The sequence below is a fragment of the Schizophyllum commune genome (genome assembly GCF_000143185.2).
Source record: "Schizophyllum commune H4-8 unplaced genomic scaffold SCHCOscaffold_12, whole genome shotgun sequence".
Classification (NCBI taxonomy): Eukaryota; Fungi; Basidiomycota; class Agaricomycetes; order Agaricales; family Schizophyllaceae; genus Schizophyllum; species Schizophyllum commune.
In genome coordinates, this window is record NW_026089549.1 from 155,230 (window position 1) to 180,246 (window position 25,017).

Here is a 25,017-nt window from a genome sequence, read left to right on the forward strand (position 1 = left end):
TTGAGACAAGCCACCATGTCCGTTGAGGACACTTTCGCCAAGCTCTGCAGGAACGAAGATACCATACAGTCCGCGCATGCGTTCTATAGGCGTGCCAAAGCTCGAACGGGTCCCGGCTCTGGCTTTGATTTGGGCACCAGCGTTGCTGCCTTACCCGCCATCTGTGCTTACAAGGCGTCGCAAAGGTATTGTCAGCCAACCATATCTAAGACTGTTGTATCTGAAGCCCAATATTACCCAGTCTCAACAACGACGATGTCAGTCGTGTCGCCGCACAAGCCGTGTCATGCATAGCGCCGAAAGACTTCGACATTGCGCTGCACAAAGTAGAGGCCGCCCTGTGCGATACGCGTCGCAGCATGACAGTGTGGTCGTATCCAGAACTCGTACGGAAGCATTCGGATAAGATTCGGTCGTCTAGTGCGCTGTTGTCGCTGCTGGGGAAGACGGAGGAAGCGTTGGACGCTACCGGTAAGGCGAAGAAAGTCAAGGAAAACGAGAAGATGGCGAGCATCTTGTTTTGGGTTTGCAGGCAGAAAACGGTGAAATCCTCCTTCGGAAGTACATACTGAACATTTGCTAATGCGAACAACAGGGCGAGGACATGTTCAAGCGCTCGGGCTTCTGCAGGATGCACGGCGTCGCTCCAGACATGTTAGGGAAGATTGTAGAGTTACTCGACAAGCGCGCAGCGCCGCTAGCAAAGGAGGCTGAGAAGATTCTGAACGCTCAGCCAGCGCCAACTCGCCCGACTTCGCCGACCAAATCGCCCATCAAGCGCGAACTCCCGCACGGCGGCTCCCCTCACAAAAAGGCCGCACCTGTCCGCGAGTTGCCTCACGGAGGGTCCCCGCACAAGAAAGCTGCCCCGGTTCGCGAGCTTCCGCACGGCGGCTCGCCGCATAAGCCTCAGGCATCGTCGCACAAGCCTCAGGCGTCGCCCCGAAAGGCGCCTCCGCCGATTCCTGCGCTCTTTCCTAATCTACCGCAGCCGTCGTCCGCCGCCGAGAGCGGGAGCGATGACGAGGTTGATTTCCTGTCTCCGAAGAAGCGCAGGAAGGTCGCGCCGGCGGACAAGCAGATCGCGCGCGATGAGTCGCCTTCGCCTGCTCGTTCTCGCGCAGCCCGCTCGAGTCCCGTAAAGGCGGCTGCCGAGCCCATGGACGCGCATGTCAGTCCTCGGCGGTCGACGAGGGTGCAGGAGATGGAGGACACTGTCGTTATCCAGACGAGCCCGCGGAAGACCCGGAAGGCCGTCGAGGTGCCCATGGACGTGGACTCCGACACGAGCGAGGACGAGAAGCAGCCGCAGGTTCGCAGGCGGTTCAGACCCGTGTTTCTCGACACTGTCCAGTGGAACACACGCGATCCGCTCGCCGTGAAGCTGGAGCAGTCGAAGAACACGAAGCAGAAAGGACGTTCTGCTGCCTAACATGTTGCTTACCATACTCAGCATTTGAATCCCAATCGAGTTTGCAAACTGTTTCGAGCACATCATTGTAAAGCTGCTATTATCGCGACGCTGGCGAACATCATTGGATCCTCGCTTCTCCATCGAAGCGCGCCAAGGAAGCAGTCCAATAGCCCGAGAAGAAATAGGTGAAAGACTATACAATAACTAGCAGAGCACCGGGCTCGAATGCGATCTAGTAAGACAGTATTCCGAGCGGGGGGCATGAGCGTGAGCAGTGTCCGATGCAAGAGGATAGGATAAGTTATGAACAAAGGTCGATAGCGGGGATATCATACAGGAGGGGTGGCGTGGGGGTACGACGTGCGTACCAGCGCGGAAGAGACCGGCGCAGAGAGATGCAGCGCGGAAAGAGATGGGATGAGGAAAGCGAATGGACGGGCGCGTGGGCCCAGGGGGGGAAGACAAGGCAGTCCGAGTCCGAGTCATGTAGGTAGGTATATACGCTTACTGCTGCTGCGATTGTGGCTGAGCATATTCTTCGGGCAGGTCGACGAGCTCGATGCCCTCAAGCAGAACCTCGACCATACCGCCCGTCGCGTGTTGCGAGAGATGGCAGTGAATGAGATCGGGGCCGGGGTTGACGGTACGGTCTGGAGAAGAAGTCAGACGGGCGTTGGGAATGGGTGACTAGATACGTACAGCGAATGGCGAGCCATGCAAAGTCGGTGGATGCGGGGGTGTTGTAGCTGTCTATATAGGACATCAGCGACGGAAGCCTGGCATCGAGACTGACGAGACCTACCGCGGACGGGTGGGTTCACGAAGTTGAAGTTCTCAGGCATGGCGGCGGCAGCCTCTGCAACGCTGCTGTAGTTCCACTCGCCCTGGCCCTGACCGATGACCCAGAACTGGTTGTAGTGCTTGTGCATCGGATGCAGCGGGCTAGGAATGACAGTCAGTATGATGCCCGCTAGAACAAGACGCAGACGTACTGCTCGCCAGTAACGGTCATAATAACATCCACGATCGTGTCGTTCGGCAGAATCGTAACGCTCTTCGCGTTGATGAGCGCGCTCCCCGCGAGAGGACCAGAGTTGTTCTGCATTGCCTCGGCGGCCGGCTTCCAGACAGACGGCCAGATGAGCGGGTCGCCCTCCTCGTACAATGGGCCTTGAAGACCGGTGTTGTTCGCAGCCCAAGTCGTCGAGTTGGGGCGCGACATGCCGAGGACGACCATGGTAATGTTGCCGTCGGCCTCAGTTAGGGGCGGATTGGCCGGGAACGGCGGCGCGTCGACCCAGGGGTCGAGCTCAGAGGCGGGGGTCTTGGCAGTGTCGTTGCGGCCGAGAGGGGCGCCGGTGTAGTCCATGGAGGCAGAGGACGTCGGGAGCGCGGGGTAGCCCGTGGCGGGAGCGACGAAGGTGTTCTTGGTCGAGGTGTTGATCGTAGAGTTGCCAGAGTACTGGAGGACGCCGTAGCCGGTGATGACCTGGGGAACGACGTTCGCGGCGGCGCGAATGGTGTACGCAGCGCCAGCATCCTTGTCGAGCTTGACCAAGACCTGGTAGCGGACACCGGATGGGACACTGACCATGTCGAAGGGTCTGGTCGTGTTGACGTACTGGCCGTCGATAGCGTAGACGTATAGAGGGTGCTCGTCAATCGAGAACTTCATCTCCCAGAGACCGCCAGTGTTGACGATACCGAAGGAGGCCCAGGTGCCGTTGGTCGGGTCAACCTCGAGGGTGTAGAGCTGACGATCGGCGCCTACAAGAAGTCAGACGATTATTCAGTAGACATGCAAGTTGGACTGACTGGTCGCGTTGCAAGTGTTCCAGGTATCCTCGGGGATGACGCTCATGTCGGCATCCTGCGCGAAGCCCTTGGCCGGCGGGTTAACGATAGGGTTGGTGACAGCCAGGCAGCTGAAAGAACGGCTCAGTGAAGCTCTCAGGACGCAGGAAGAAACGGGCACGAACCCCTTCGCCGTAATGTTGCCAAAGCCGCGGGCGTCGCCAATCTTCTTCAACTCCTCCATAGGAGGGCAGACCATGGAGCCGCGACCGTTGATGAGGACAGAGTCGACGCAGCTATCGAGAGGTAAGATGCCTCAATGGTAATGCGCATGCCATCGCGACGTACAGGGGCTCAACGTTGGCGGTCTCCCAGATCTCGTTGACCTCCTCGGAAGTGCGGTGACGCCAATCCATGACAGTGAAGACATGGGTATTCGCCTCGGCGGCGATCATTGCGTTAACATCCTCGTCATTCCCGCCAGCGAGCGCGGCCAGTTGCGAAAACGGGCGCTCAACTTCCGCCTTAGGGCTACGAAGGGAGTTAGCAGACCGCGGAAGTGCCTCAATGGAAGTTACACACCGGATGAAGATCGGGAATACGAGACCATCGTCCTGCTGCTGCTCTGCGAAGGATTAGATCGGCAGGACAGGGGAGGATCATGGCAGCATACTCTGGTGTGCGTGGCCCTGGAAGAGACCGTACTGGTGGGCGTTCCAGCGGTAGGTGAAGTTTCCACCGGGATGAATGAGCTTCTGGGAGACACCAGGGACCTATACGACGACGTAAGACGCAGTGCCGCAAAAGCATGAAAGGGACGTACACCGTCGGACCAGGGAGTGCCCTGCTGGTCGATGCCGTGGAAGTGAATAGTGATGCCTTCGGTCGTGTTCGCGAAGACGTTCATCTGTCGGGTGTCACTACAATGCTGCACGCTCCGAGTTACAGTCTACGCACCTCAACGTCGTCGCCTTGGTCGAGGTAAAGAGTCTTGGCGGGGAACTCGCCGTTGATGAGGTAGACCATGCTACAGTCGCGTCAGAAACTCGACTGCCGGAAGCGCGCGTCAATCACTCACCGGTCCTTGCCACCATCGGGGTTGGCGATGCCCTCGGAGACGACAACATCGTAGTAGACGGTCTTGCCAGTGTCGGTGGGGACAGGGTTGCCCTCAGCATGATTTGACCCAAAGAGGTCAATGCTGGCAGACACGTCCAAGTCGAGGTCTAGGAGACCGCGGCGCGATGCTTGTTCCGCATGATAGAAGGTCGCGCGCCTCGAATGGCGCGCAAGACCGAGGGAAGAAATGGACAGTAAGGGAAGGAGTGACAGCCTCATAGCTGCTTAGTGGGAGTCGTCCACGTAACGAGTCGTGAACGGGAAAACGGGTGAGAGAATGGCGGGAGTTGGCTCCTGGTCGTGGATTAAGAGTGAGAGGGAAGATGAAGTCGAGAAGCACGGGCAGGGTCGTGTCTTGTAGCGCCCGTGGCAGTGCCAAATATTACGCGCCCGAAACGCCCCATTTAATTTGGCGCCTCGACCTTCCGGCGACGGCGGCAGGCATTCTAGGCTCGCGTGCGGCGGTGATGGTGGAGCGGAGATGCAGCGTGTATCAGGGTTGACGGAGTTCTTGGAAGGCCTGGGGCTCGGTCCATCGCAAAGCCAGACTTGGCGGCCACCAATTTCGGAGGCAGCCAGCATATCTCTTGGGTATCCTAGCGGCCTTCCTGCGCCCGTACCGTTGCCCATAGCGACTTCGTCGAGGAGGGCGCGCAGCTGTAGGCGCCCCGAGGCGCACTCGACCCGGAGTTTTCTTGCTGGCCCCGCCCGCGGGAAGGTCGGTGAAGTCGGGAGCTCAAGGACGCACCTCGATCTCAAAACCCTGGGAGGGCTGTCTGCACGCGCATACAGCGGTTAAGGATCTCCTACTGCAGCAGTTCTCCAGCTTGCAGGCGATGCGTACACTGTTTGAGGCATTCATTGCAGGAGGACTAGGCTGAGATACGAGTAGACAACGGGTAGATGGGTCGGCAATGGCATACTCGAGCCTCATGGTGGCGTCCTTGGGCCTTTGGGCGCTATGAAGCGCAAGCGCCTATCCCAATCTAGCGAGCAGCGGCTGAGTTGACCTCGGTCTGAAGAGGCAATGGTAATTGGCTTGCGAAGGGGGACTGAAATCATGATGGTGGTCAACAAGAAACGTGTTGTGCGGACGGCGGGCCGCCACATGGAGGACTCGGCTATATCCGACGGGCCCCTCGCGTCCTGCGCCTCTGAGCGTTGAACAGATTGCTCCTCTCTTGATGGCTGAGATGACTATCGAGAAGCTCCTCATGATATGGTATATACGACCTCCTTGTTATGCAGCCCTGAATCCATACTACAGGTAAGCCATTACAGGCCATGAGTGTACACAAGACATCTACAACATGCTTCCCCGATAGTGACCCAAGATACAACACCCCCACTCTTGAGAGCTCAGAACACCGATGCCGCCACCGCGGCCCAAATGGCCTCCGGCTTGTTCACACTTGAAACAGACAATCAGCTCGCTGCTCTGATGCTCTACGCCATGCAGAAGCACTCACATGTCCTTCGTCAGCAGCAAGTTCACGTCCGCCGGACGATCTTGCCACTCTATGCAGGAAATCAGCAACGATGCTCGAGGTACTCTTACCGGGACAAGACGCACCCTCGGGCTCATTGGGGTTGTCGATGCCATAGCCAAGGCGCCAAGTTACACCCTGGTAGCCGTTGACGAGCCTGTCGAACATGTCAGTCCCTGTTCGCAGAGAGCTTCCTTCGCAGCTTGGCAAGACGTACAAATCAGGCGGAGCGGCCGGGTGGTCCTTCAGGTGCGCGGTCTTGACCTCGGAGTCGACAGACGCAAACGAGGTCGACTGCCCGCCGACGACGCCGCAGTACTGCTGCTGCGTGTCCGCCTTCCCGCCCACGACGACCGTCTTCGCGCCCTCGAGCTTGGCCATGGTGACCTGCGCGAGTGTGTCAGCATCAGATTCCGATGAGTCGTTGAGGGATGACGACTCACCGAGAACAACGAGCACGAGCTCGCACAGCGCCCGTTGGACACGATGGCGACCTTCGTTGGGTCGAAGAGCGCCTCCTCGGGCACGGTGTCCAAGAAACCCTCGGGCTGGCACTCGTTTCCGAGCGTCTGGCTGAACAAGTCGTCGTGCCCATTGATTTTCTTTTCAACAGGCGGCTCGAGCCAGTCCTCCTTCGCATCGAAGAACTCGTTGTCGAGGCCGCGCCACTAGATGCTCGTCAGTCAAGTGCCTGCGATAGAGTTAAGAGGAGGCCGACGACGCACGTTGAGCGGGTTGTAAAGCAGGTTGAGGTTGGGGTCGGAACCGTTGGTGACGATCCAGTCGACGATGGCCTGCGCGAGAGGTTGAGCGCGGGTAGTCGTGTTCAGACCAGCCTGCGGCTCGGTCGTGCTCTTGGGCCCGGCAATCTGCGGAGCGTCAGAGAAATATTCTCAACTATGGGCGCGCACCTTACAATACGATGAAGCCAATGAGCAGCACAGACGTATCCCCCGCCGTTGTTGTACTGCGTCACGAACGTCAGCAGACTCCCAAACTAGTGCTACCGAATCCCACTCACCACATCCACAATCAACTTCGTCGCCCCCGCCGCCTTCAACCCCGTCAGCCCCGTCAACATGCTCCCCAAAAACTGATCATAGCTCCCCGCCGAGAAGCTCCCCAGCGCCATCACCCCCGTCTCCTCATCCAGCATATAATACTGCGCCACGCTATAGCTACCGTCCAACGGGCTGCCCGTGGGCTGCAGCTCTTCGGGCAGCACCGCGTCGACCGCGCGCACCTCGTCGACGATGGCATTGATCATGTGCTTGGGGCCGGTCTGCTTCTTCTTGGTCGCCGCGCTGGGCGCGATGTCGGCGTAGTAGTCGACGCCGTTGGTATCGCTCTGCGCGAGGCAGTTGCCGGAGAAGTAGGACGCGCCGTCGGTGAAGGCGGCAGTGGTGGAGCCGATGCGGGAGCGGTAAGGGATCTGCAAGACCATCAGAGAGGTTCACGACCAAGCAGTAGATGAACGCACAGTAACATCCACTGGGTCAGTCGCGTTCTCCTTCAGGACCGTTAGGGTGACTTCATCGGACAGTGGCAGCGACTGTTGCGCGAACTGGCCGAAGATGTACGTCCAGGCGCTCGCGTTGCGCTGGTAGCTGGCGAAGAAAGCGTTCTGGCGGGTCGCGTGGGCTTGGTAGCTGCCGGCGATAGCTGCGTTCGCCTCAACAGCGTCCCACGGATCCTTCCCATCAATGGCGACGACTTGAGCACCAGAGAGCTATGGAATGTAAGATAAAGTGATGGAGGGAAGCAAGCGTACTGCTCACCTCCTCGAGGGTGCCGTTGACAGCCTCTTGCCAGGCGTCAACCTGATCGGCGAACTCCAGGGAAGCGACGGAGAAGGCCTCGGGGGCGATGTGGACGTTCTGCTCGCCCTCGCTGTCCGTCAAGAGCACAAGCGGGGTAGGGAGGTAGTTGACGAAGGCGGCTGCAGGAAGGAGTGTCATTGAGATCGCGTTCTTCTGTCGACCGAAGTTACTTACAATCCTGTGGGACGAAGATTAGTACAGTCTGTGAGGGATATGCACAACTCGGAGACGCACGAAGCAGTAGTTGCGCCAGACGCAGTGTCCGTCCTGTAGGCGTGCTACGGCTTGCTGCACCGCGATGTGCAGATCGTAGTCCGACGCATAGTCGGTTCCCTGAATCTTAGCAAGGTCCGCAAGGACATCCTCGTGCACATCCTCCGCGTACGGCTCCGGGGCTTGAATCTGGTAGTTCGTGGAGGCGTCTGATGAAGGTTCAGCATAATGCCCCTCCGAGGTGATCTTGGCGCGCACGGAAGGTGGAGAGGGTCTTGTTCACGACCTCAATGATCTGTGTAGTTGATTGAGTACTGAATCAGAACGCAGATAGAGAGTACCTCACGTTATCCTTATGCGTCGTGTTGAGAGCGAACGAGGAGTAGCAAGCGCGGACGTCGGCCGGCGCAACCCATTTCCTCCCTACCACGCGAAGTGATCAGGCTGCATTCAATCTCAAGGAACGCAGTCGCACTCACCTGCGATCGTCGCGCAGGGGTCCTGGGCGACCGCCGCCGAGGCGACGGCAAGGGCCACAATGGAAGCACTGAGGGAGCGCATTGTAGGATATCGCAAGGAGCGGAAGGTATAAAAACGAGGGAAGGAAGGCACCCAGAAGGCCCAAGGGCGAGGAAAGTCCGGCGCGAGCTTCGTGCAGCGTGAGCCGTGCGGCGCGGGAGCGGGGCGGGACACGCACCTGGGAAATCTGCCCGGAGACAGGTATACGAGCACGAGTGAGGGCGTGCTGGCTGCCGCGCGGACGGGGGAGCACGGGCGCGCAAGGGCCGCGCTTTATAACCCGTCGCGCGCCTGGCGCGCCGCATGTGGGCTGCTTCGGGTGATCAGTGCGGGGGATCGCGTCACATCATGGGCCGTCGTGTGGGCGACCGCAAGATGGCTGGCTCGCAGAAGCTTGGCGTCCCATTGTATTCGCTTATGGGGGGTCGGGCCTGTGGGCATGATACTCCTCGAGAGATAGCCAGCGTTTGGTGAGGTTTCTTGCGCTTTGCATATGGTCTTTGAGGAACCTAAGAGGCGGAAGGTATGACAGGGAGTGCGTGTGTTCGTGAGATCGATTCAATTATTCGCGACGGTGGCCGTAAAGGTCAGGAACAGAAGTCGACGACGCGACATGCGGAGGGTTATCACACTCGCCACGTGCGTACGATAACATGCCGACTTTCGGGACCGAAGTGGTCCTTGTCTTCTAGATCATGGTAGTCTCGCCATGGTCGTCTCTCAACCAGCTTTGCTTATGGCTGTACGGCGAATAATGTTATGCATAATCCACGACGTTGAAACAGAACTTAAATACGGTATATTCACGAGAAGAGGGCCTCCTCCACGGCGGCGACGCGTTCCTTCACTTCGTCGGACGAAAAGTCCAACCTCTCCACCTCAAGATCCTCGCGCATATGCTGCTCGTTTGTTGTTCCGGTCAGAGGCGTTATGCCGTTCGACTGCGCGATCTTGAACAACACCTGCGCTGGCGTACATCCCACCAATTCGGCGATCTCTTGCAGATACGGATGCGCGAGCAGCGACGGCGACCCAGTGAGCGTCCAGAAGGACCTGCGATTCAGTCAGCTTATTTCCGTCCTCCTTCCACAACGAACCCACTTACTGATATTGGATGCCTCTCTCCTGACAGTACCGCACCACCTCCCGATCGAACCCAATCCCCTCATGCCACCGATTCTGCACCACCTGCGTCCGCCGCCCGGCGTCCTCGAGCGCCTGCAGCACCGCGACGTTGTACACATTGCTGACTCCGATGCACCCGACGTGCCCCGCATCCTGCAGCGCCATCAGCGTCGCCCACGCCTCGAGGGTGGCGCGCATGGTCGGCAAGGGCGAGTGGAGGATGTAGCTATCGAGGTAGGTGGTGTGGAGGTTCTTGAGGGACTGTTGGAAGGAGGCGCGAACTTGCTTGGGGACGGGGTCTTTGGGGGAGTAGGGGATGAATTTGGTAGGGTCTTGGCCAGCGATGCAGGTGAACCTAGGGAGAGGTAAGCCCGGAACGGGGGAGGGACAGGTGGCCGACACGCACTTCGTCTGAAGGAATATATCCTCCCGCTGCAGACCATGCTCCTTGTACAACGTCTGTAGCGCCTGTCCTACGAGGTCCTCGCTGGAAAGTGTAGCGTGAGCGATGTACTGAGCGCCTACTATGTCGATACGCACCGATAATGCTTGAGCTGGCACGCTGGGCTTCATTAGGTATGATCGACTGGCTCGCGCTTGCATGAATGCGGACCAGTATCTATCGCCCTAAACCCCTGCAGGACCGCCGTGACTACAAGCTGCGCCGTCCGATCCTTCTTCCACGCCGTCCCGTAAATCATCCGCGCCGTGGTCATCGTGCCGAGGAAGTTCTGGCCGAGCGACAGCGAGTTGTGACCGATGGATTGCGATATGGCGAGTACAACACGAGTAGTGTATCCGAGCAAGAGATTATAAGGTCACCAAAGACTATATGGTCAAGAGAAACGTCCGAACGCCCGCCATTCGTCCCCGCGAACAGCGGCCCAGCCCAGTCGCAACGGCGGTGCAAGTAGCAATGATTCAGTGACGTCAGGTCTTGTTGCTGAGAAGCGGAACCAATTCCGGGCCGGATGCCCGTCCGTTCAACGTCGATGGCAATCTCCGTATTGTGTCCGTCTTCGAACTTTCATGTCGGCGACACGAAACCTGCGTGATTCACGGCTATTGACTTACAGGAAGTGGACATACTCGATGAGGACGGGGACCTTCGGAGTCGACTTATCCGTTGCTAGGGCGCGAAGGTCAGCTGGGAAGGGTAATGCATGCAATAGACCGCTGTCTTGCACGATCCGCTCTCCAGAATTAGCGCAGGCGAGATTTGGCTGGGTCCGAAATTTACGGCGATGTGAATACCTAAAGAGAGGTCTCTATTCTTCCTCGCCGCACGGACATATTCCTGTATATATCCTATGACCTCGACGGTCGTGCACGTTCCCGCCGCCATCGTACTGCTCTCATCATGGCCCGCTCGAAGTTTGTCTGGCGGTGCGTTTTCTTTCGAGCTTGCCTCTCTCTACGCATTTAACCCGACGCTCAGGTGCTCTCAGCCAGGATGTCCCAACCCCAACTACCCAAAGCGCTTCAAGCCATCGAACTGCCGGTCGGCCAAGGGCCCTGCGGCGATAAAATGCATGAGGCATGGTTACAAGTACCATTACAAGAAGGTCACCGTACCCTGGAAAGGTACGCTCCTCTCTCTCTTGACCACTCACCGCGCTCAATGGTATTCAGGCGGCACGCGCACCCTCCTGCGCAACAGCAACGGATACTTCGACTGCCCATGCGGCGCAAAGCCGCACGCCCGGCGGCACAGCCAGCACATGCGTGCACTCTGCGAGCGCAACCCACACCCTCACCCGAACGATGTCGGCATCAGTCGTGACACCGATACTGAGGACGACCAAAGCGACAGCGACGACGACAGCGAAGACGGCTTTGGGGGATTGGACGACAACAACGCGTCAGGCAATGGCATCATTGAGATATCCAGCAGCCCCGTGCGCGCATCGCGTCGCACAAGGCGTTCTGCGCGCTCAGTCTCTTCCACATCCACGCGCGTTGACGCCTCTGCCGGACCTTCAGGCTCCGCGTTGACGAAGACGGGCCACGCGCAGGGTTCACGCTCGGTGCGCGCCCTTCCCTTCTGCAGCGTAATATGCCGCTGACCTGTGCATGCAATGTAGACGTCCACGGTTACCATACAAAAGCGCAAGCGCTCTCCAGCGCGTGGTATACCCGAAGACGTACGCCTTTGAACTAATATTTTGGCCAATTATCCGCGCTAACGCCCTTGCGTCTCTCAGACCTCGGACACCGACGAGGACGATCCTGAGATCATTGCGTTGGAGGCAGAGCTGGAGGAGGTGCGTCTCTGTTCAACCGCGCCCGGCTTCGCCAGTCTGACAAATTCCAATCCAGCGACGTGAGGCACGCCGAAGGCGCCTTCGCCGCAAACTCGCCCGCTACGACAAGACGGGTCGCAAGCACTGAGTCCGACTCTGGCGCTGATTTTGTGCAATCTTGCTACTATCTTGGTATTCTTGTCCGTCCCCAAGGTCTAGGTTCGACCTTCGTTGTAATTCTATTCTTCCTCCCCCTGTCGTACTTAGCCATGTTGATTTTTACTGGGTTTCTCCGATCCCAGGCAAGAACATGCGCTGCCCCCAAAGTTTGAGCTCCCGCCGTTCCTCCCATGCAAAGTCTGATGACTGCAGATGCGGCGCGATAGGCGCGCAGGGGTGCCAACCTCGCGGTGCCGAATCCGACGTACGGGATAAGTTGGTGCGATCGTGCATGTCTAAATAACGAAGCCAACATACGATGGTTGCACTGATCCGGTTTTAGGGGCGTATGGCGAATCCTCTCTGGGGTAGGCTCGTGTAGGGTGTGTACTGGGGTCCGTGTCTCGCGCGTAGGGCGGGCGATGGCGTCTTCGTCTCCTCCCCTCTTACCCTCATTCGAACTCAAGCCGATCAACGATGCCCAAAGGCGTTCGCAGTGTCGGGCAGTGGAGGTGCGTGGACCCGCGTGAGCCCAATCCCTTGTCTGACTCTCTTCATCAGATGCTCGTACGAGGGGTGTCCCGATCCCGACTACCCTCGCGAACTCTCTGCATCGGCGACAAATAGGGCCACCTCCCATCGCAAGAGTACCCTACACGGATACAAGTATCACCACAAGCAGGTCACCGTCCATTACAAGGGTACGTTGCACGCGTATCGCATGGGTTGGAGGCCTCTCACATAATGTTTTCCCAGGCCAGCGCATTACCGTCAAACGAGACCAGCACGGCCTCTTCCAATGCCCATGTGGCGACCCCGCACACGCCCGCCGGCGCAGCGATCGTCTCGTATACGTCTGTAACCTGAAGAATCATCCACCTCCTGGCGTAGTTGGTGGCCGAGCAGATACACCAACGCCGGAGGACAACGATACGATTGTCATCCAACGACGACCGCCGTCTCGTAGCAATGGCGCCTCATCCAACGCCGCCGTGGCCACTACCTCGACCAGCCGGAGGGCATGTCGCAGATCGAAATCAAGGACGCTGGTTACGACTGGAGTGGGTGGTAGCCGCAAGCGCGCGTCTGAAGCGACTGAAGAGGTCGGTGCACCATGTTCCCAAGGTCCCAACGGCGGGCTAACGGGGCCTCACAGGTCTCGGATGGAGAGACGAGCGACGAGGAGTTGATGGTGCTTCGCAGCACGTACGCGCAGGTGAGGGAGCTCAGCTATTATACGCCCTCGCCTCACCACGCTACCCAGCTCAAGGAGGCCGAAAAGCGGAGGCTGCGACGTCGGATTGCGCGGATCACCTCTTGAGTCGATTTCTTTGGACTCGCACACATAATGTAATGTAGAAATCCTTGAGCCCCGGCGCTGTAAGTTACATCCTCGAGGCAAGCCAAGGACTCACGGATACCTCAGACCAGGCAACCATAGGTTGTGACCACTAGCAAGTTGAACATGTCACAGCACGTGATATATGTACCGGGTCTGAAGCCGATCTCGGCCACTTGACCGAAGCGCTAACTTGCTCCCAACGTCCATCGTGAATCGGTTACCTAACATCCTGGCACCTCAAGGAATGTCAGAGAAGAGCCAGACCTGGGCGTGAATCTTGCGATGGTATGAAAATGTACATACGACGCTCCTCGAGAGTCGAGACGTGAATCCGCAGGGCTTGTGCATTGCTCGTGAACGCCCAAAGTCCCCGAACCCTATTAGGCTCGAGCGCATGCCAGGAGATAGCCTTGCGGAGGCGGACGACATGTGCAGGAGGATGACTCGTTACTCGGAGAAGGGCCCCAGAATCGCGCCAGGGCGCATGCGTTCTGCCAGTGCGAGGTTATGGCGCCATGTAGCCGGGTATCCCGCCCCAACGCATGTACATATACCGATGCGTGCTCGACCTGAGCATTTTACTCATCTTACAGCGCAACATCATCGTCCGTCATGGTGGACAACGCGTTTGTCTGGCGGTATGTGCTCTCTGATTCATCGTCCCTCGTGCCTCCGAGCTCATCAAGCGTCCAGATGCAGCAAAGTAGGGTGCCCCGATCCCGACTTTCCGAAGGACTACAAGGCAGAGCACTGCACCTCGTCTCGAGGGCCCGCTTTGTGTAAGTCCATGCGGCACGGCTGGAAGTATCACTACAAACAAGTGACTGTTCCGTGGAAAGGTGAGTACTTGGGCATTCTCCTCGCATCAGCGAACTCATGGCTTTAGGTGGGAGGACGACGCTTGTGCGCGACAAGGTCACTGGGCTTTTCTGTTGCCCTTGTGGCGCACCATCCCATGCTTGCCAGGACGGACAGCGCATGTTCAGGCTATGCAGACGCAGGGTGCACCCGAGCACGAACGACGACGTAACCAAACCGACGGACAACGAACAAAATGGAAGTCCTGAAGAGGACGATGACGATGAAGACGAATCCCAACCTTGCATCCTGATTGCCAGCAGCCCGTCACCAGACACTCCCACCTCGAGCACATCGAAGGCCGGCTCTTCTGCCAGCGCTCATCCCGAAACGAGCTCCTCGCGGGCGAGATGCGCGACCAGGACGAGACCCAAGGTGCGCTATCACCTCGCACCAGAGCCCTAGCATGACCGATCCTACAACGTACTGTAGACCGTGCTCTCTACGTACGCGCCGGCTAGTAGACAGTCCAGGCGAAAGCGAGCGCGTAGCGTGTCGTCGTCGTCTGACCAGTACCGTGAGGTGAGATCCCTCATATCTGCCATTGCAGCAACATTCACACTGACTTTACTCTCGCCTCGAAGAATTCTGAAGGCGAAGAGGACTCGCAGATCCTTGTTCTCAAGCAAGAGTTCCAAAAGGTACGACGGTGAATTCCTGTTGACATTATGTTGATCGCCGCGCAGTTACGCCAGAAAAGGGAGGCAATGTGGCGACGCTTGATCGACAAGGAGAAGGAGGAACTGAAGAAGGACATGAAGCGCGCGAAGTTGGGCTGAAGGCATGCGACGAAGACCCATGTTTGTACGATGCCGCTTATTTCTTTGTACCAGTATTGCGTGAGGGACTATGTCGTCGTATTTCTTGCTCTATCATCAATTTCAGGAGAGTCCGCGCGATGGCGAGGCCGCCCTAAAGCACGAACATCTATGCGGTTCTATCGCCGACAGTTCTGCCTCATGGGGGTTGGAACGAGGTTATGGTTCTGGTGAGTCCCAACAGCGTGCCGGGGACCACACTGTGGGCTGAATCAGATCCTCAGGAGGTTAGACTTTTCGGCTACCCCATGAAAGCTCGTCCGGGGGGACAAGTTCATCTAAAGGGGCACCTCGTAGAAAGTCAACACCGATGTCATCGGCGCAGTCATGGCCGCTTCTTCCGAAAGTTGCGACTGGGGTACGTTTTTTCTCTATATACATGAGAAAGTGAGAACGCCTTCTTGCCTCCGGCGCCCTTGCAAGCCTTTCAATCTTTCGCATGCGCGACCCTGAAAGCCCGTGGCGGTGAGTCGGCAGTGCATTCTGTACAAATGGTCGCTGAACTCACATTATCAATCAGATGCAGCCACGAAGGATGTCCCGACCCGGCCTATCCCAACAAGAAGGCGGAATGCAGAACATACAAAACCAAGCGCGAGGTGCATCGTCAGAAGTACCATTGCACTCAGGTAACAGTTGTGTACAACGGTACGTCATGGCGGATCTATACGCTCGCCAGTAAAACATGCTGAAACATAAGTTCGTAGGCGAACGGATAACTGTCTTTCGCGATACTAAGACAAGCCTCTTCTTCTGCCCATGCGGATCGTTCAAGCACGCGCGCCGTCATAGCCGCCGACTACAGACACTCTGCGCCCGCGAAGAGCACCCCGCACCCCACGCAATCGGTCCTAGCCCGGACAGTGACGAGGATGAGGAGGACGAGGAGGACATCGACAACAGCGAGTATACCATGGGCAGCGACGAGGACGATCGGTCGCGAAGCGCCAGTATCAGCGTCATCAGCGTTCACGACAGCCCGAAGGCAAGACAGCCAGCCAGGAAGCCCCTCCGCGCCGCTCCTGCCAGTCGCCTACGGCAAGCTAACCACCAGTTGCTGCCCCTCTCTCCTCAGTGTTCATCGGTCACAACCCTCGTCTCTTCCGCTGGTCCACGCGCACCTCCGACCGAAGCTCCAACACCGACGGAAATGAGTCATGTCGGTCTACAACGACCAAGAATCGGTCGTCCGCCCGCTCACCTGATTCGCGCTCTTGCAACTGCCTCCGCAAGTGTGTCATCGCCCGAGCACACTGCGGTACGTCTGCATCGAATGCTCGTGCATGCATCGAAAATTGATGACTACTATTCCAGACGTTGGGTACCCAGACCCCCGGCAAGCGCAAGCGCTCCTCGTCATTGCCTAGGACAACAAGGGCTAAAAGGCACCAGGTAAGGCCACTTATGGCGTCGTAGATCCTTGTTCTGACTGACTATCACCATCAGCGCGACTCCGAGTCGTCCGACTCCGAAGAGGGTCTGAAAATTGAGATTGAGAAGGTGCGTGTATAAGGTTTTGGCTGCTGCGTTAATTGACAACGTGGTAGCTGAAGAGAAAAATCAGGAAGCAAAAGCTCCGCGGTGAGCTACACGACCTGGCGAGGAAGCTCAAAGATCTCGAGCACGAGAGTAGGGGAGTATAGACTGAGATCAGAATTTGTATGTACGCCTACCCTGTATACCATCGACCTCTATCGACTGTCTAAGTGCGTGCTGTAAATTGCGGTGACCCACCCCGAGACTGACGCGCTCACTTCCGGGCACAAAGCGGACGACATCTGGGATACGAGCCTTCACGACATAATGCAGGCCAGTCGAACCGGCATAATCAATTCGGTATGCCATTGTAGCTCAAGAACATTGCATGCTGAATTGGATCCGCAGGAGGTTCGAGTGCTCGGCCGCCTCATGGGGGTCTTCACCGCTGGCATTCTTTCGATAAGCCAGCCAGGGTTAGCGAGGCGGATAGATCCGTGCATACTTGAGCCTGCGGGTCCGTGTCATGCACGCTCAACTTAAGCGCTCGCCGTAAAGTCTCGAATGCTTCTTTTGAGCGTCGCGACCAGGGTACGATTCTGCACCGATACAAATAAAGCTGAGCCCACTGCCTAATTCCTCCTGCTATCGCCCTTGAGAGTCGTTCCTCGTACATATGCGCGATACTGAAACCCCATGGCGGTACGTGCAATGTGTTGCGCGTACTCTCCTTGACCTCACAATGGATTATTTAGGTGTTTTCGACCAGGGTGTCCCAACCCGCTCCACCCTGACAAGAAAGACGGCTTCACGAACTACCGTGCCAAGCGCGAAGAGCATTGCCAGAGATACCACAGCGTGCACGTAACGGTAGACTACCAGGGTCGGTCATAGCAGCCCTCTGTCGCTCCTGCTCACCCTAGGCTGACATGTCAATCTTTAGGCGACAGAATCACTGTGTTCCGCGACCTCGAGACGGGATTCTTCTACTGCCCATGCGGAGCGCCGAAGCACGCTCGCCGCCACAGCCGCCGCCTCAGATCACTCTGTGCTCGCATACATCACCCATCCCCTGATGATCTCGGCCCCAGCCCTGATAGCGACGGCGAGGACGACGTAGATGAGGACGACGAGGCTATCGACGACCATTCCGCCACAGTTGACGATGAAGATTACCAGTCTACTGCCGACAACAGCGTCATCAGCGTTAGCGACGGTCTCGAGTCCAGCCCGCCCCTCCGCCCCAGTCCCGCCAGCCACATGCGCAGGAGCAATGGGCAATTCGCCCCCCGCAATAGCGGCAGCGCCTCGACCTCGAACACGCGCGCGTCGGCGTCCAATGCCACAGTCTCTAGCGCCGCTTACGTCGGGGCCCAGCGACCGCGGATTGGCCGACCACCTGCGCATCTCCTTCGTGCTCGTGCAGCAGCCGCCGCGAACACGCAGAAGCCCAAGAGCACAGCAGTACGTATGCAGTACCTTCATGCATATACGAAGACGATTGATGACCCTCTTCATAGTCATCGAGCTCGCAGATGCCCCGGAAGCGCAAGCGTACGTCCTATGAGTCACCTGCGATGAATACAAGAGCTGGGTGGAAGAAGCGGGTGCGTTAGAGCAGAATTCCCAAGGTTTAGTCTCGCACTTACTTTTGATTGGAGCGCGATCCCGAGCTGTCTTCCGACTCCGAGGAGGACCTGAAGAGGCAGGTCGATGAGGTGCGTTTCCGCTGCAAGTCCTGGTCATATCGCTGACACGCGTCAGGCCGAGAAGCAACTCAGGAAGCATAAGCTTCGCAAGGAGCTCCGCGACTTGAACGGAAAGCTGGAGGACCTCAAGCGCGAGAGCGGGGGATTATAAGTTGAGCTTGAGCAGGTAGCGAAGGGGATGCGCGTTTTCCTCGTTTCTTGTGGAATTCTTGTAAACGTCGATGCAAAGAATAGAGTCAATGTACATTTGTCGTCCCAGCTCTCAGACGAACTACCTTATTGTTTAATACATTGCGAATCCTCCGGTCGACGAGAGCGTCTGCCCCGTTATCCAGCGCGAGCTCTCCTCCGCGAGCCATGCGACAATCTGAGCGATATCATCCGCTGTCCCGAACCGGCGCTCCATCGGCGTATGCGCTTTCTGGAAATCCTTCAACTCTGCCGGTATCTTGTCCAGCATGTCGGACTGCACTGGACCGGGCGCAACGGCGTTGACGGTATGGCCCTGCGGTCCAAGCTCGGCCGCCCACACGCGCGTCATGCCCTCCAGCGCGGCCTTGCTCGCGCAGTAGAGCGAGAAGCCCTGATAGCCAGCCCGCCCACCGACAGACGATATGTTGACAATCCGCCCGTGATCGCCCAGAACCCGCGCGACGGCCTGCGTCATGAAGTACGCGCCGCGAACGTTGATGTCGAAGAGGGACGCGTATTCCTCGGGGGTGACGTCGATGGCGGGCTTTTGAAACTCGACGCCGGCGTTGTTGACGAGGATATGAATGTGCGAGGTAGAGAAGGCGGCGAGGGTGGCGTCAACGATCTGTTGAGGGGATGGCAGGAGGCGGAGATCGGCCTTGACGGTGGCGGCGGCGGAACCGTTGTTCAGCGCGGCTATGCGGGCAACAAGGTCGTCGGCGCGCTTCTGGCTGCTATCTGAGGTGAAAGTGATCATGACCTGATGGCGTGCGGTCAGTGACCTGCAGCGAGAGAGCAGCTAGTACACGCACCTTCGCCCCGCGCTTCGCCAACTCAAAAGCGATCTGCTCGCCGATCCCGCGGGAGGCTCCAGTCACGATAGCGACCCTGCCGGCGAGGGGAAGTTGCGTAGCTGAGGACATTGCAGTGAAAGAGGCCAATGTGCGTTCAGTGGATAGCTTGATCGACAGCGACGCCGGCCTTATATGCGGAACCTTTTGAAGGTCGTCAAAAGCTGGACCCACTTGGGGCCCACATTGTCTCGGCAGGATGTGGGGAGCTCATTGGTGTGCTCATTGACCGATGTCGAGTTCGGCGTCGAAGGCAACAGAATATCTTGAGCTTTCCCCGCGTCGGATGTTCGCAGCGGAGGTCCGAATCGGAGGTCGACCTCGACGCGGCGCAACGCTCTGGCTCTGGTCCGTTCGACCGTATCCAGCACATGCTCAAGGTGCACTCATTATCAAGAAGTACTCGAGTAAGATGACCGGATCCAGTCAGTCGATGTTCATGGGCATGGCGGGATGCAGGCGAAGATCACATCAGGAAGAAGGAGACGCCGGCAAATGCCGATCCTTCCTTGTCCTTCTCCCCATCCCTCTCTAACCTGAATATCCTCCGCTGAGCCTGACGGTCTGACCCAGGTCACAGACTACGTTTTCAAGCTCAGATGAGTGCAGACGTCGCCTGATGATCTAGTTAGTTTGCAGAGGAGCTGCACGACATCGCGCTGGCAACCGTGGGTGCGTCTTCACCCGCGCAGTACTATACAACCCAGAAAATACTTGGTAATCAAACTAGAGGAAGCTCCGGCTTCGCCGGCTTCAACCTTGCCTTGAGGCTGAGACCGTGGGCTGGGCTTGCGCACTGGACTCCCGTTGCGCGCGTGTGGCGCGCGTGACTTGACGGTTGTTGTCTAAGAGCACCGTACAAATTGATGGGGTCAATTAAGGACGGGAGAGACCTTGCAAGGCAAGGTAACTATCATGAAAGAGTGCAAGCAGAACTCCGCTTTACGATGGGGTCTGCGCACCCCAACCCGTTCCGCTTTTACGGTAGCAATGAAGGGCGGTTCGATTTTCCTTCGGAACGCGCCAGAACCGCGACTGGCGTGCCACAATTGCCACACTCTCAGAACGTGGAGTACGAGGTGCAGTCCAACGTTCATATATTTGCCCAACTATTGACTCACCAGTGCCGCTCAGGTCTTGAGTCTCTTGGGAAATTCGTGCATCGCCTGGTCACAGCGCTGGGGCTGAGTCAAGACCTGACCGCTTTCGCATCCGTACCTGCCGAGCCCTTTGTGCGAATAAAACTCGGATGTGTCATGGAAATCTCGCGCTCCTGCTGAGGGCGCGTAGTCCGACGTCTACTCCGCTGAGCTTTTCGCATTTTTTCGCACTAATGTGCTTAGCGCAGAACCTGCGCATTGTTGCCACTGATCCAGGCGCTTATGTTCGGCGCCTATCGAGCGCCTGTTTAAAGAGCTGCGGTGAGTCTTCTCTAATCCAGACCCCAATTCTCAGGCATCATGGTCACAAAGGAATAGCCGACGACCGCCACCGCTCGCGCACCCTCTCCGAGCGGACTTCGATACAGACCCCGCGCCACTGCGCCAAGCGACGCCGCCCCCTGAGCGTCGTCCCTCGCGGCCATGGTCCCCGCCCTCATCGGTCGAGTGGGCGTGTCGTTCATTAAATCCGTGCGTGGTCGCTATGACCTTCACTTTGTTCCATTTGACGCGCCTCTACATTTATGTTTCATGGCAGTGCCTCGTGCTATCATACCCAATATTGGCTCCGCATAAGGCAAACAAAGACATCCCCGATGCAGCTCAATAGCTCCGGCCGGCGACATAAGCAGGTCTATGTGCCGGGTGTGTCGTGAGAATATTGTTTTGATCACGGTGGCGGGGGACTATTTGAAGGTGGCTCTTTCGCATTGCATTCTCTGTTGTCTCCTCTCCACTCCCTGGCAGCTTTGCTCTCCGTCGTCGCCAACCGCTGCATCGCATCCTTCTTTTACTGGACCCATTATCATGGAGGGGCAAACCTCATCGTTCCAGCTCGCCAATCGTACCACGCCTTCCTCCGACGACGATAGCTCTACACATGTCCCCCGACCTCCCAACAGCTTCTTTTGCTTCATGCAGGAATGCGCCGCAGAAATCAGGGAGGGACTCGCGCCCGAATCCGACCAACGAGCGTTTGTGAAGACAGCTGCTAAAAAGTGGAGTGTCATGACGCCCGCGGAGAGACAGCCGTTTGTGGAACAGGCGAAGCAAATAAATGCGGAACATAGGGCCAAGAATCCCAACTTCCAGTACTTTTCCTCCGAGTCGAGGACGAAGAAGCGAGCGCGACAAACGGCGAAGCGACAAGAGAAACAGCGGACGATGGAGGCGCAACGGCGGGCTACGGAGAAGAGGGTGCGCTTGAAACAGGCCTCGGTTATGGACTCGAAGCGCAAGCGCGTCGTCGGAGTCCACCAATCGTTTTCCCGGACATCCTCGTCCCATGCCACTCCATCGACTTTGCAAGCCACTCATGCCTCATCATTGCGCCTCTCATCTTGTGACTACAACTTCCTCTACTCCATGCCGGAGGCCTCCCGCTCGCGAACCACCTCCACGACGCCGCCGGGTCCCGCGACGCCGTCTCCCATTCACCGCCAGACTATCAACCCCGCCACCGCTCAGATGCCTCCTCACGCCGAGGCTTTATACTGGACCGCTCTTGGTGCCTCCTCCTCCGAACTACCACAGGGACACCCCTCCCAGCAGTTGTTCAGCGCACAGGAGTACCCCATCCATAATGACTTCCAGCAAGCCTGTCACCGCCCTGCCCAGCAGCAACTACACGCGCATCAGTTGCACCAGAATGGCGCCCCGCAACCATCCACTCAGCCCGCCGCGACCAGCCAGGAATTTTCTGAGTACCGGAATGGTGCGCAAAATAACGATCTGGTGCGTGGACCCTCCTCTCTTATATATTTCTCTGTGCTCATCGCGCGCATGTTTTGCAGACAAAAAGGGCGGAAGCAAACTTTCCGTCCTTGAATACAATGCCCGCACAAGGACAAAGTCATTCATCCCAGTTTGCTCCCGCCGGCCCGTACGACGATGTCTTGTCCTCCCAATCATCGAGCCATGCAGCGTTCCTCGAGTCCAACGGGATCCCTATCTCCAATGTCTCTGGCGACATCGCGTTCTCTGGCCCACTCGATGATGTGGCGTTCACGGGCCTGTCCGATAATGCTACGCTCTTTGGCGGGTCTGGCTTTGCTCTCTCCGGCATGGCGAATGAGGCGCCACATTACGGCACGCACGATGGATTCGGCTACGCGGCCGAGTTTTCCGCGGCTCCTAGCTCCCAGCAACCGCAGCCACAGGCGTACTCGGCGCAGGCTGATATCTCCTTGCTGACCCGCCCGATCCTCCCTTTGGAAGTGCCACCCACCTCGCAAGATGCCTCCACCGCCTCGCAGAACGTCGCGTACATCTCGCCGGAGCTCGCAATAATCCCTCTACGACGCAGTAAATGGTCTCAGCCCCGACTGGAGGGCGCTCAGGAGACCGTCCCCAGCATACCCGTAGCGAACGGTCCTTCGTCTAGGAAGCCCTCACCAGAGGAGCACGCGGCGCCGCCCCGAGGATATCTGCGTGCTCCTCATGAGTATACCGAACAAGATCACCTGCATGACAACGCCTCATCGCCGAACGAGCTGAACGCGCCTTCTCATGCGCCCTCATTTCCTCAGGCCACCGCGTCCTCGCACCGACGCACCGTCTCGTCATCATCTTGCTGGCCAATGATGAGGAATTTCCGAAAGCACCAGCGCTTCTGCTCGGACACGCCCATCACGCAGCCGTCGGTGCAGCGGACTGGCGACTGGCTGACGGACTGGCAAGCGAGCGGGCTCGCGAATGCTCAGCCTAATTTGACGTGGAGGCCTCAGCTGGACGCTTTCGCGAATGCACCGCTGGAGTCTCTCGCAGCTTTGAGGACCCCTCCGACCGCGCCGGACGCGCTACACGCAAATGTGCAACCCGCGGCCTACGGCGCGCAGGAGACCTGCCCGTACATGGGCGCGCTACCGACTTCTCACGCGAACGCACCAGCACCCTCCTGGATCCAGGCCCCCATGAGCTCCTATAAGCAGCCTACGACGGCCTCCTACACCGACGCACAGACCCGCTCGTACGTGGAACCCCTAACGACCTCGTCCTCGCAAGCGCCGGCATTCCCGCCCGCGCCAGGGCTCTCATACACGCAGCCGTCGACGTCGTACGAGCAAGGGTCTGCCCAATCATACCCCGACCCGGCGATGCAGCCATACTCAAGCGCACAGACGCAGCCATACCCGAGCGCGCCGACGCAGCCATACTCGAACGCTTCACTTGACCCGGACGCACTGCTTGACCCGTACTCGCAAGCGTCGGCACTTCCCTTCCCAGATGCGCCTATCCCGCCACATCCGGACCTTACCACGCCCTACTACGAACCCGTCAACCACCGGTACGAGACTCGTCTGGGTCATTGCTGAGTGGGCGAAGGGCAGTCGGGGAGGACCAAAGTGGCCTACAAGAGCGCGCGAAAATCCAAAGAAAAAGAAAGGAAAGACAGAACATAGAATATAAATGTGCTTCGACTGGTTTCAGACTGTTACTTGTACTTGTATCACGTATCGTGGATTGCTTGCGTTCTACTAATTAATGCTACGCTGATTTTGTCCCAAGACTATTGTCGACGCTATTCAGAGCTCGAGGCGCGTAGGGAGCAGTTTCCTGCGCTGAGATGACGCCGCAGTCCGTGATGCACCGACGGCGCAGCATGATATGCAAGCGCGCAGCTACCAGAAGAACGTTGTGAACGACAGCCTCGAAAATCAACATCGCATCACGTGAATGACATATGACCATGCGAGCTTCTAACAACTGAAGTTCATATTGACGATTCAAGACGAGAAGCCAGCCACAGCAAACGAGGCCCCTTGCCAGAGTACCTGACAGAAGCTCTTCTGTCAAAGGACGGGGACGCGAGGCTAGATAGGACGCTTTCTGCTTGCCGCGGCATGAGGACAAAACAGTGGCTGGGAAGGACAATTGCGAGCGTATCGGTCGAAGTGGCTGATACGGCGACTTGAAGGGGTTGAGGTACCGAGGGAGCAGCTTCGGACTCTATTGCGTTCGGCAAAGAGCGACATTGAATTGACCAAGGACGGGCGGTATTGCCAAATATGACGACGACGATATTGCCGGCCTCGATGACGAGGGAAGAAGAGGCGACAGCAATCAAATAGAGGCTGCAAGTATGACGATGCTTGAGAAAATCCCCCAGGACCGTCCTGAAGAACACGTAAAACGTTCACCGGCAAGCAGTTCCAGCGCATGCCGGGGAGACAGAAAGGCGGGGAAAGCGCGTGCGGAGGGAGCGTCGAAGGCCTTCGCGCGTCGAAATAAACTGCAGTTCCTTGGTGCGCAAAGAGGCTTCCGAGGGAGACGGCTGGCGGGATTGATGGTCGTCTGATGTGCCGACGCTCTGGGCCGTTCATGTGCGTTGGGGGAGGGAGGGCGAGGACGTCAGATCGATGAGCACCGATGAGCGCAGGCCAAGGTTTTGACCGTTCGAGCAGGGTTTGGAAGGGGGACGTGAGAGGCCGCGCAAGAGGATGGGGAGTGGGACTGTTGCGAGGAGCGGCTGGGAGACGTATGTAGCCGGGGGAGAGGTCAGTGGTCGGGATGGAAGCGCTCGCCAAGCTTGGTTGCCTGACGGGATCAGGCCGGAGCGGACTCTGGCAGCTCGCGCCGTTGTGCCGCAGCGGGCTAGGGTGATGTGCGAATGACGCAGGGGACGCTAGGCGTTAGTCCGGCGGCAGCGACGCGGCGGTTGAGGGGCCGGCGACCGCGCAGTCGCGAGCAACGGCAGCGGCGCCCTGCTCGTTGTCTGC

At 58.0% G+C, this 25,017-nt stretch overlaps 14 protein-coding genes across 14 annotated transcripts; 6 read left to right on the plus strand and 8 right to left on the minus strand.

Moving 5' to 3' along the window:
- The first annotated feature begins 4 nt into the window (after positions 1-4).
- Positions 5-1,643, plus strand: SCHCODRAFT_02553826 (uncharacterized protein). Its single transcript, XM_050343698.1, has 3 exons — positions 5-185; positions 242-542; positions 596-1,643. Exons 1-3 carry the CDS (start codon positions 16-18, stop codon positions 1,430-1,432), a joined length of 1,308 nt encoding a protein of 435 aa, XP_050197812.1. The 5' UTR covers positions 5-15; the 3' UTR covers positions 1,433-1,643.
- On the minus strand, positions 1,526-2,096 carry SCHCODRAFT_02081273 (uncharacterized protein). The gene has a single exon (XM_050341721.1). The coding sequence runs from the start codon at positions 1,898-1,900 to the stop codon at positions 1,619-1,621; it is 282 nt and encodes a 93-aa protein (XP_050197813.1). The 5' UTR covers positions 1,901-2,096; the 3' UTR covers positions 1,526-1,618.
- Positions 1,919-4,546, minus strand: SCHCODRAFT_02516955 (uncharacterized protein; the record flags this gene model as incomplete). Its single annotated transcript, XM_003027656.2, has 12 exons — positions 1,919-2,064; positions 2,114-2,164; positions 2,217-2,356; positions 2,407-3,181; positions 3,230-3,339; positions 3,394-3,504; positions 3,557-3,739; positions 3,791-3,833; positions 3,882-3,981; positions 4,032-4,115; positions 4,166-4,235; positions 4,287-4,546. The coding sequence occupies 12 exons, from the start codon at positions 4,544-4,546 to the stop codon at positions 1,919-1,921; spliced, it is 2,073 nt and encodes a 690-aa protein (XP_003027702.1).
- Positions 4,547-5,545: 999 nt separating this feature from the next.
- Positions 5,546-8,497, minus strand: SCHCODRAFT_02639849 (uncharacterized protein). The gene is made up of 14 exons (XM_050346109.1): positions 8,327-8,497; positions 8,194-8,270; positions 8,106-8,142; positions 7,868-8,056; positions 7,593-7,753; positions 7,295-7,543; positions 6,836-7,246; positions 6,731-6,781; positions 6,540-6,683; positions 6,258-6,482; positions 6,032-6,201; positions 5,901-5,971; positions 5,797-5,845; positions 5,546-5,738 (listed from the first exon to the last, which is right to left on the minus strand). The coding sequence occupies exons 1-14, from the start codon at positions 8,406-8,408 to the stop codon at positions 5,687-5,689; spliced, it is 1,968 nt and encodes a 655-aa protein (XP_050197814.1). The 5' UTR covers positions 8,409-8,497; the 3' UTR covers positions 5,546-5,686.
- A 607-nt stretch (positions 8,498-9,104) lies between these two features.
- SCHCODRAFT_02639851 (Aldo/keto reductase) lies at positions 9,105-10,420 on the minus strand. The gene is made up of 5 exons (XM_050346110.1): positions 10,105-10,420; positions 10,032-10,053; positions 9,898-9,978; positions 9,472-9,846; positions 9,105-9,419 (listed from the first exon to the last, which is right to left on the minus strand). The coding sequence occupies exons 1-5, from the start codon at positions 10,205-10,207 to the stop codon at positions 9,170-9,172; spliced, it is 831 nt and encodes a 276-aa protein (XP_050197815.1). The 5' UTR covers positions 10,208-10,420; the 3' UTR covers positions 9,105-9,169.
- A 101-nt stretch (positions 10,421-10,521) lies between these two features.
- SCHCODRAFT_02752413 (uncharacterized protein) lies at positions 10,522-12,074 on the plus strand. Its single transcript, XM_003027382.3, has 6 exons — positions 10,522-10,877; positions 10,930-11,075; positions 11,124-11,518; positions 11,576-11,635; positions 11,696-11,755; positions 11,811-12,074. The coding sequence occupies exons 1-6, from the start codon at positions 10,852-10,854 to the stop codon at positions 11,880-11,882; spliced, it is 759 nt and encodes a 252-aa protein (XP_003027428.1). The 5' UTR covers positions 10,522-10,851; the 3' UTR covers positions 11,883-12,074.
- Positions 12,075-12,370: 296 nt separating this feature from the next.
- SCHCODRAFT_02516099 (uncharacterized protein) lies at positions 12,371-13,214 on the plus strand (the record flags this gene model as incomplete). The annotated part of the gene is made up of 4 exons (XM_003027383.2): positions 12,371-12,405; positions 12,455-12,594; positions 12,650-12,996; positions 13,050-13,214. 4 exons carry the CDS (start codon positions 12,371-12,373, stop codon positions 13,212-13,214), a joined length of 687 nt encoding a protein of 228 aa, XP_003027429.1.
- A 208-nt stretch (positions 13,215-13,422) lies between these two features.
- Positions 13,423-15,270, plus strand: SCHCODRAFT_02639861 (uncharacterized protein). Its single transcript, XM_003027384.3, has 8 exons — positions 13,423-13,520; positions 13,573-13,873; positions 13,929-14,074; positions 14,122-14,468; positions 14,526-14,615; positions 14,678-14,734; positions 14,780-15,081; positions 15,136-15,270. The coding sequence occupies exons 2-7, from the start codon at positions 13,848-13,850 to the stop codon at positions 14,870-14,872; spliced, it is 759 nt and encodes a 252-aa protein (XP_003027430.1). The 5' UTR covers positions 13,423-13,520; positions 13,573-13,847; the 3' UTR covers positions 14,873-15,081; positions 15,136-15,270.
- Positions 13,443-13,711, minus strand: SCHCODRAFT_02639863 (uncharacterized protein). Its single transcript, XM_050346111.1, has 2 exons — positions 13,573-13,711; positions 13,443-13,520 (listed from the first exon to the last, which is right to left on the minus strand). Exons 1-2 carry the CDS (start codon positions 13,662-13,664, stop codon positions 13,457-13,459), a joined length of 156 nt encoding a protein of 51 aa, XP_050197816.1. The 5' UTR covers positions 13,665-13,711; the 3' UTR covers positions 13,443-13,456.
- An 80-nt stretch (positions 15,271-15,350) lies between the features above and the next one.
- SCHCODRAFT_01105264 (uncharacterized protein) lies at positions 15,351-18,247 on the plus strand (the record flags this gene model as incomplete). The annotated part of the gene is made up of 13 exons (XM_003027385.2): positions 15,351-15,376; positions 15,432-15,559; positions 15,619-16,169; positions 16,226-16,303; positions 16,358-16,411; positions 16,459-16,540; positions 16,680-16,747; positions 16,796-16,863; positions 17,143-17,270; positions 17,331-17,851; positions 17,908-17,994; positions 18,061-18,105; positions 18,152-18,247. The coding sequence occupies 13 exons, from the start codon at positions 15,351-15,353 to the stop codon at positions 18,245-18,247; spliced, it is 1,932 nt and encodes a 643-aa protein (XP_003027431.1).
- A 132-nt stretch (positions 18,248-18,379) lies between these two features.
- SCHCODRAFT_02602600 (NAD(P)-binding protein) lies at positions 18,380-19,211 on the minus strand (the record flags this gene model as incomplete). The annotated part of the gene is made up of 2 exons (XM_003027659.2): positions 18,380-19,048; positions 19,101-19,211. 2 exons carry the CDS (start codon positions 19,209-19,211, stop codon positions 18,380-18,382), a joined length of 780 nt encoding a protein of 259 aa, XP_003027705.1.
- Positions 19,212-21,106: 1,895 nt separating this feature from the next.
- SCHCODRAFT_02705415 (uncharacterized protein) lies at positions 21,107-23,613 on the plus strand (the record flags this gene model as incomplete). Its single annotated transcript, XM_050346999.1, has 2 exons — positions 21,107-22,033; positions 22,093-23,613. The coding sequence occupies 2 exons, from the start codon at positions 21,107-21,109 to the stop codon at positions 23,611-23,613; spliced, it is 2,448 nt and encodes an 815-aa protein (XP_050197817.1).
- Positions 23,614-23,752: 139 nt separating this feature from the next.
- Positions 23,753-24,033, minus strand: SCHCODRAFT_02639875 (uncharacterized protein). Its single transcript, XM_050346112.1, has one exon. It carries the CDS (start codon positions 23,960-23,962, stop codon positions 23,786-23,788), a length of 177 nt encoding a protein of 58 aa, XP_050197818.1. The 5' UTR covers positions 23,963-24,033; the 3' UTR covers positions 23,753-23,785.
- SCHCODRAFT_02081526 (uncharacterized protein) lies at positions 23,948-24,856 on the minus strand. Its single transcript, XM_050341722.1, has one exon. The coding sequence runs from the start codon at positions 24,619-24,621 to the stop codon at positions 24,112-24,114; it is 510 nt and encodes a 169-aa protein (XP_050197819.1). The 5' UTR covers positions 24,622-24,856; the 3' UTR covers positions 23,948-24,111.
- Positions 24,857-25,017: the final 161 nt, after the last annotated feature.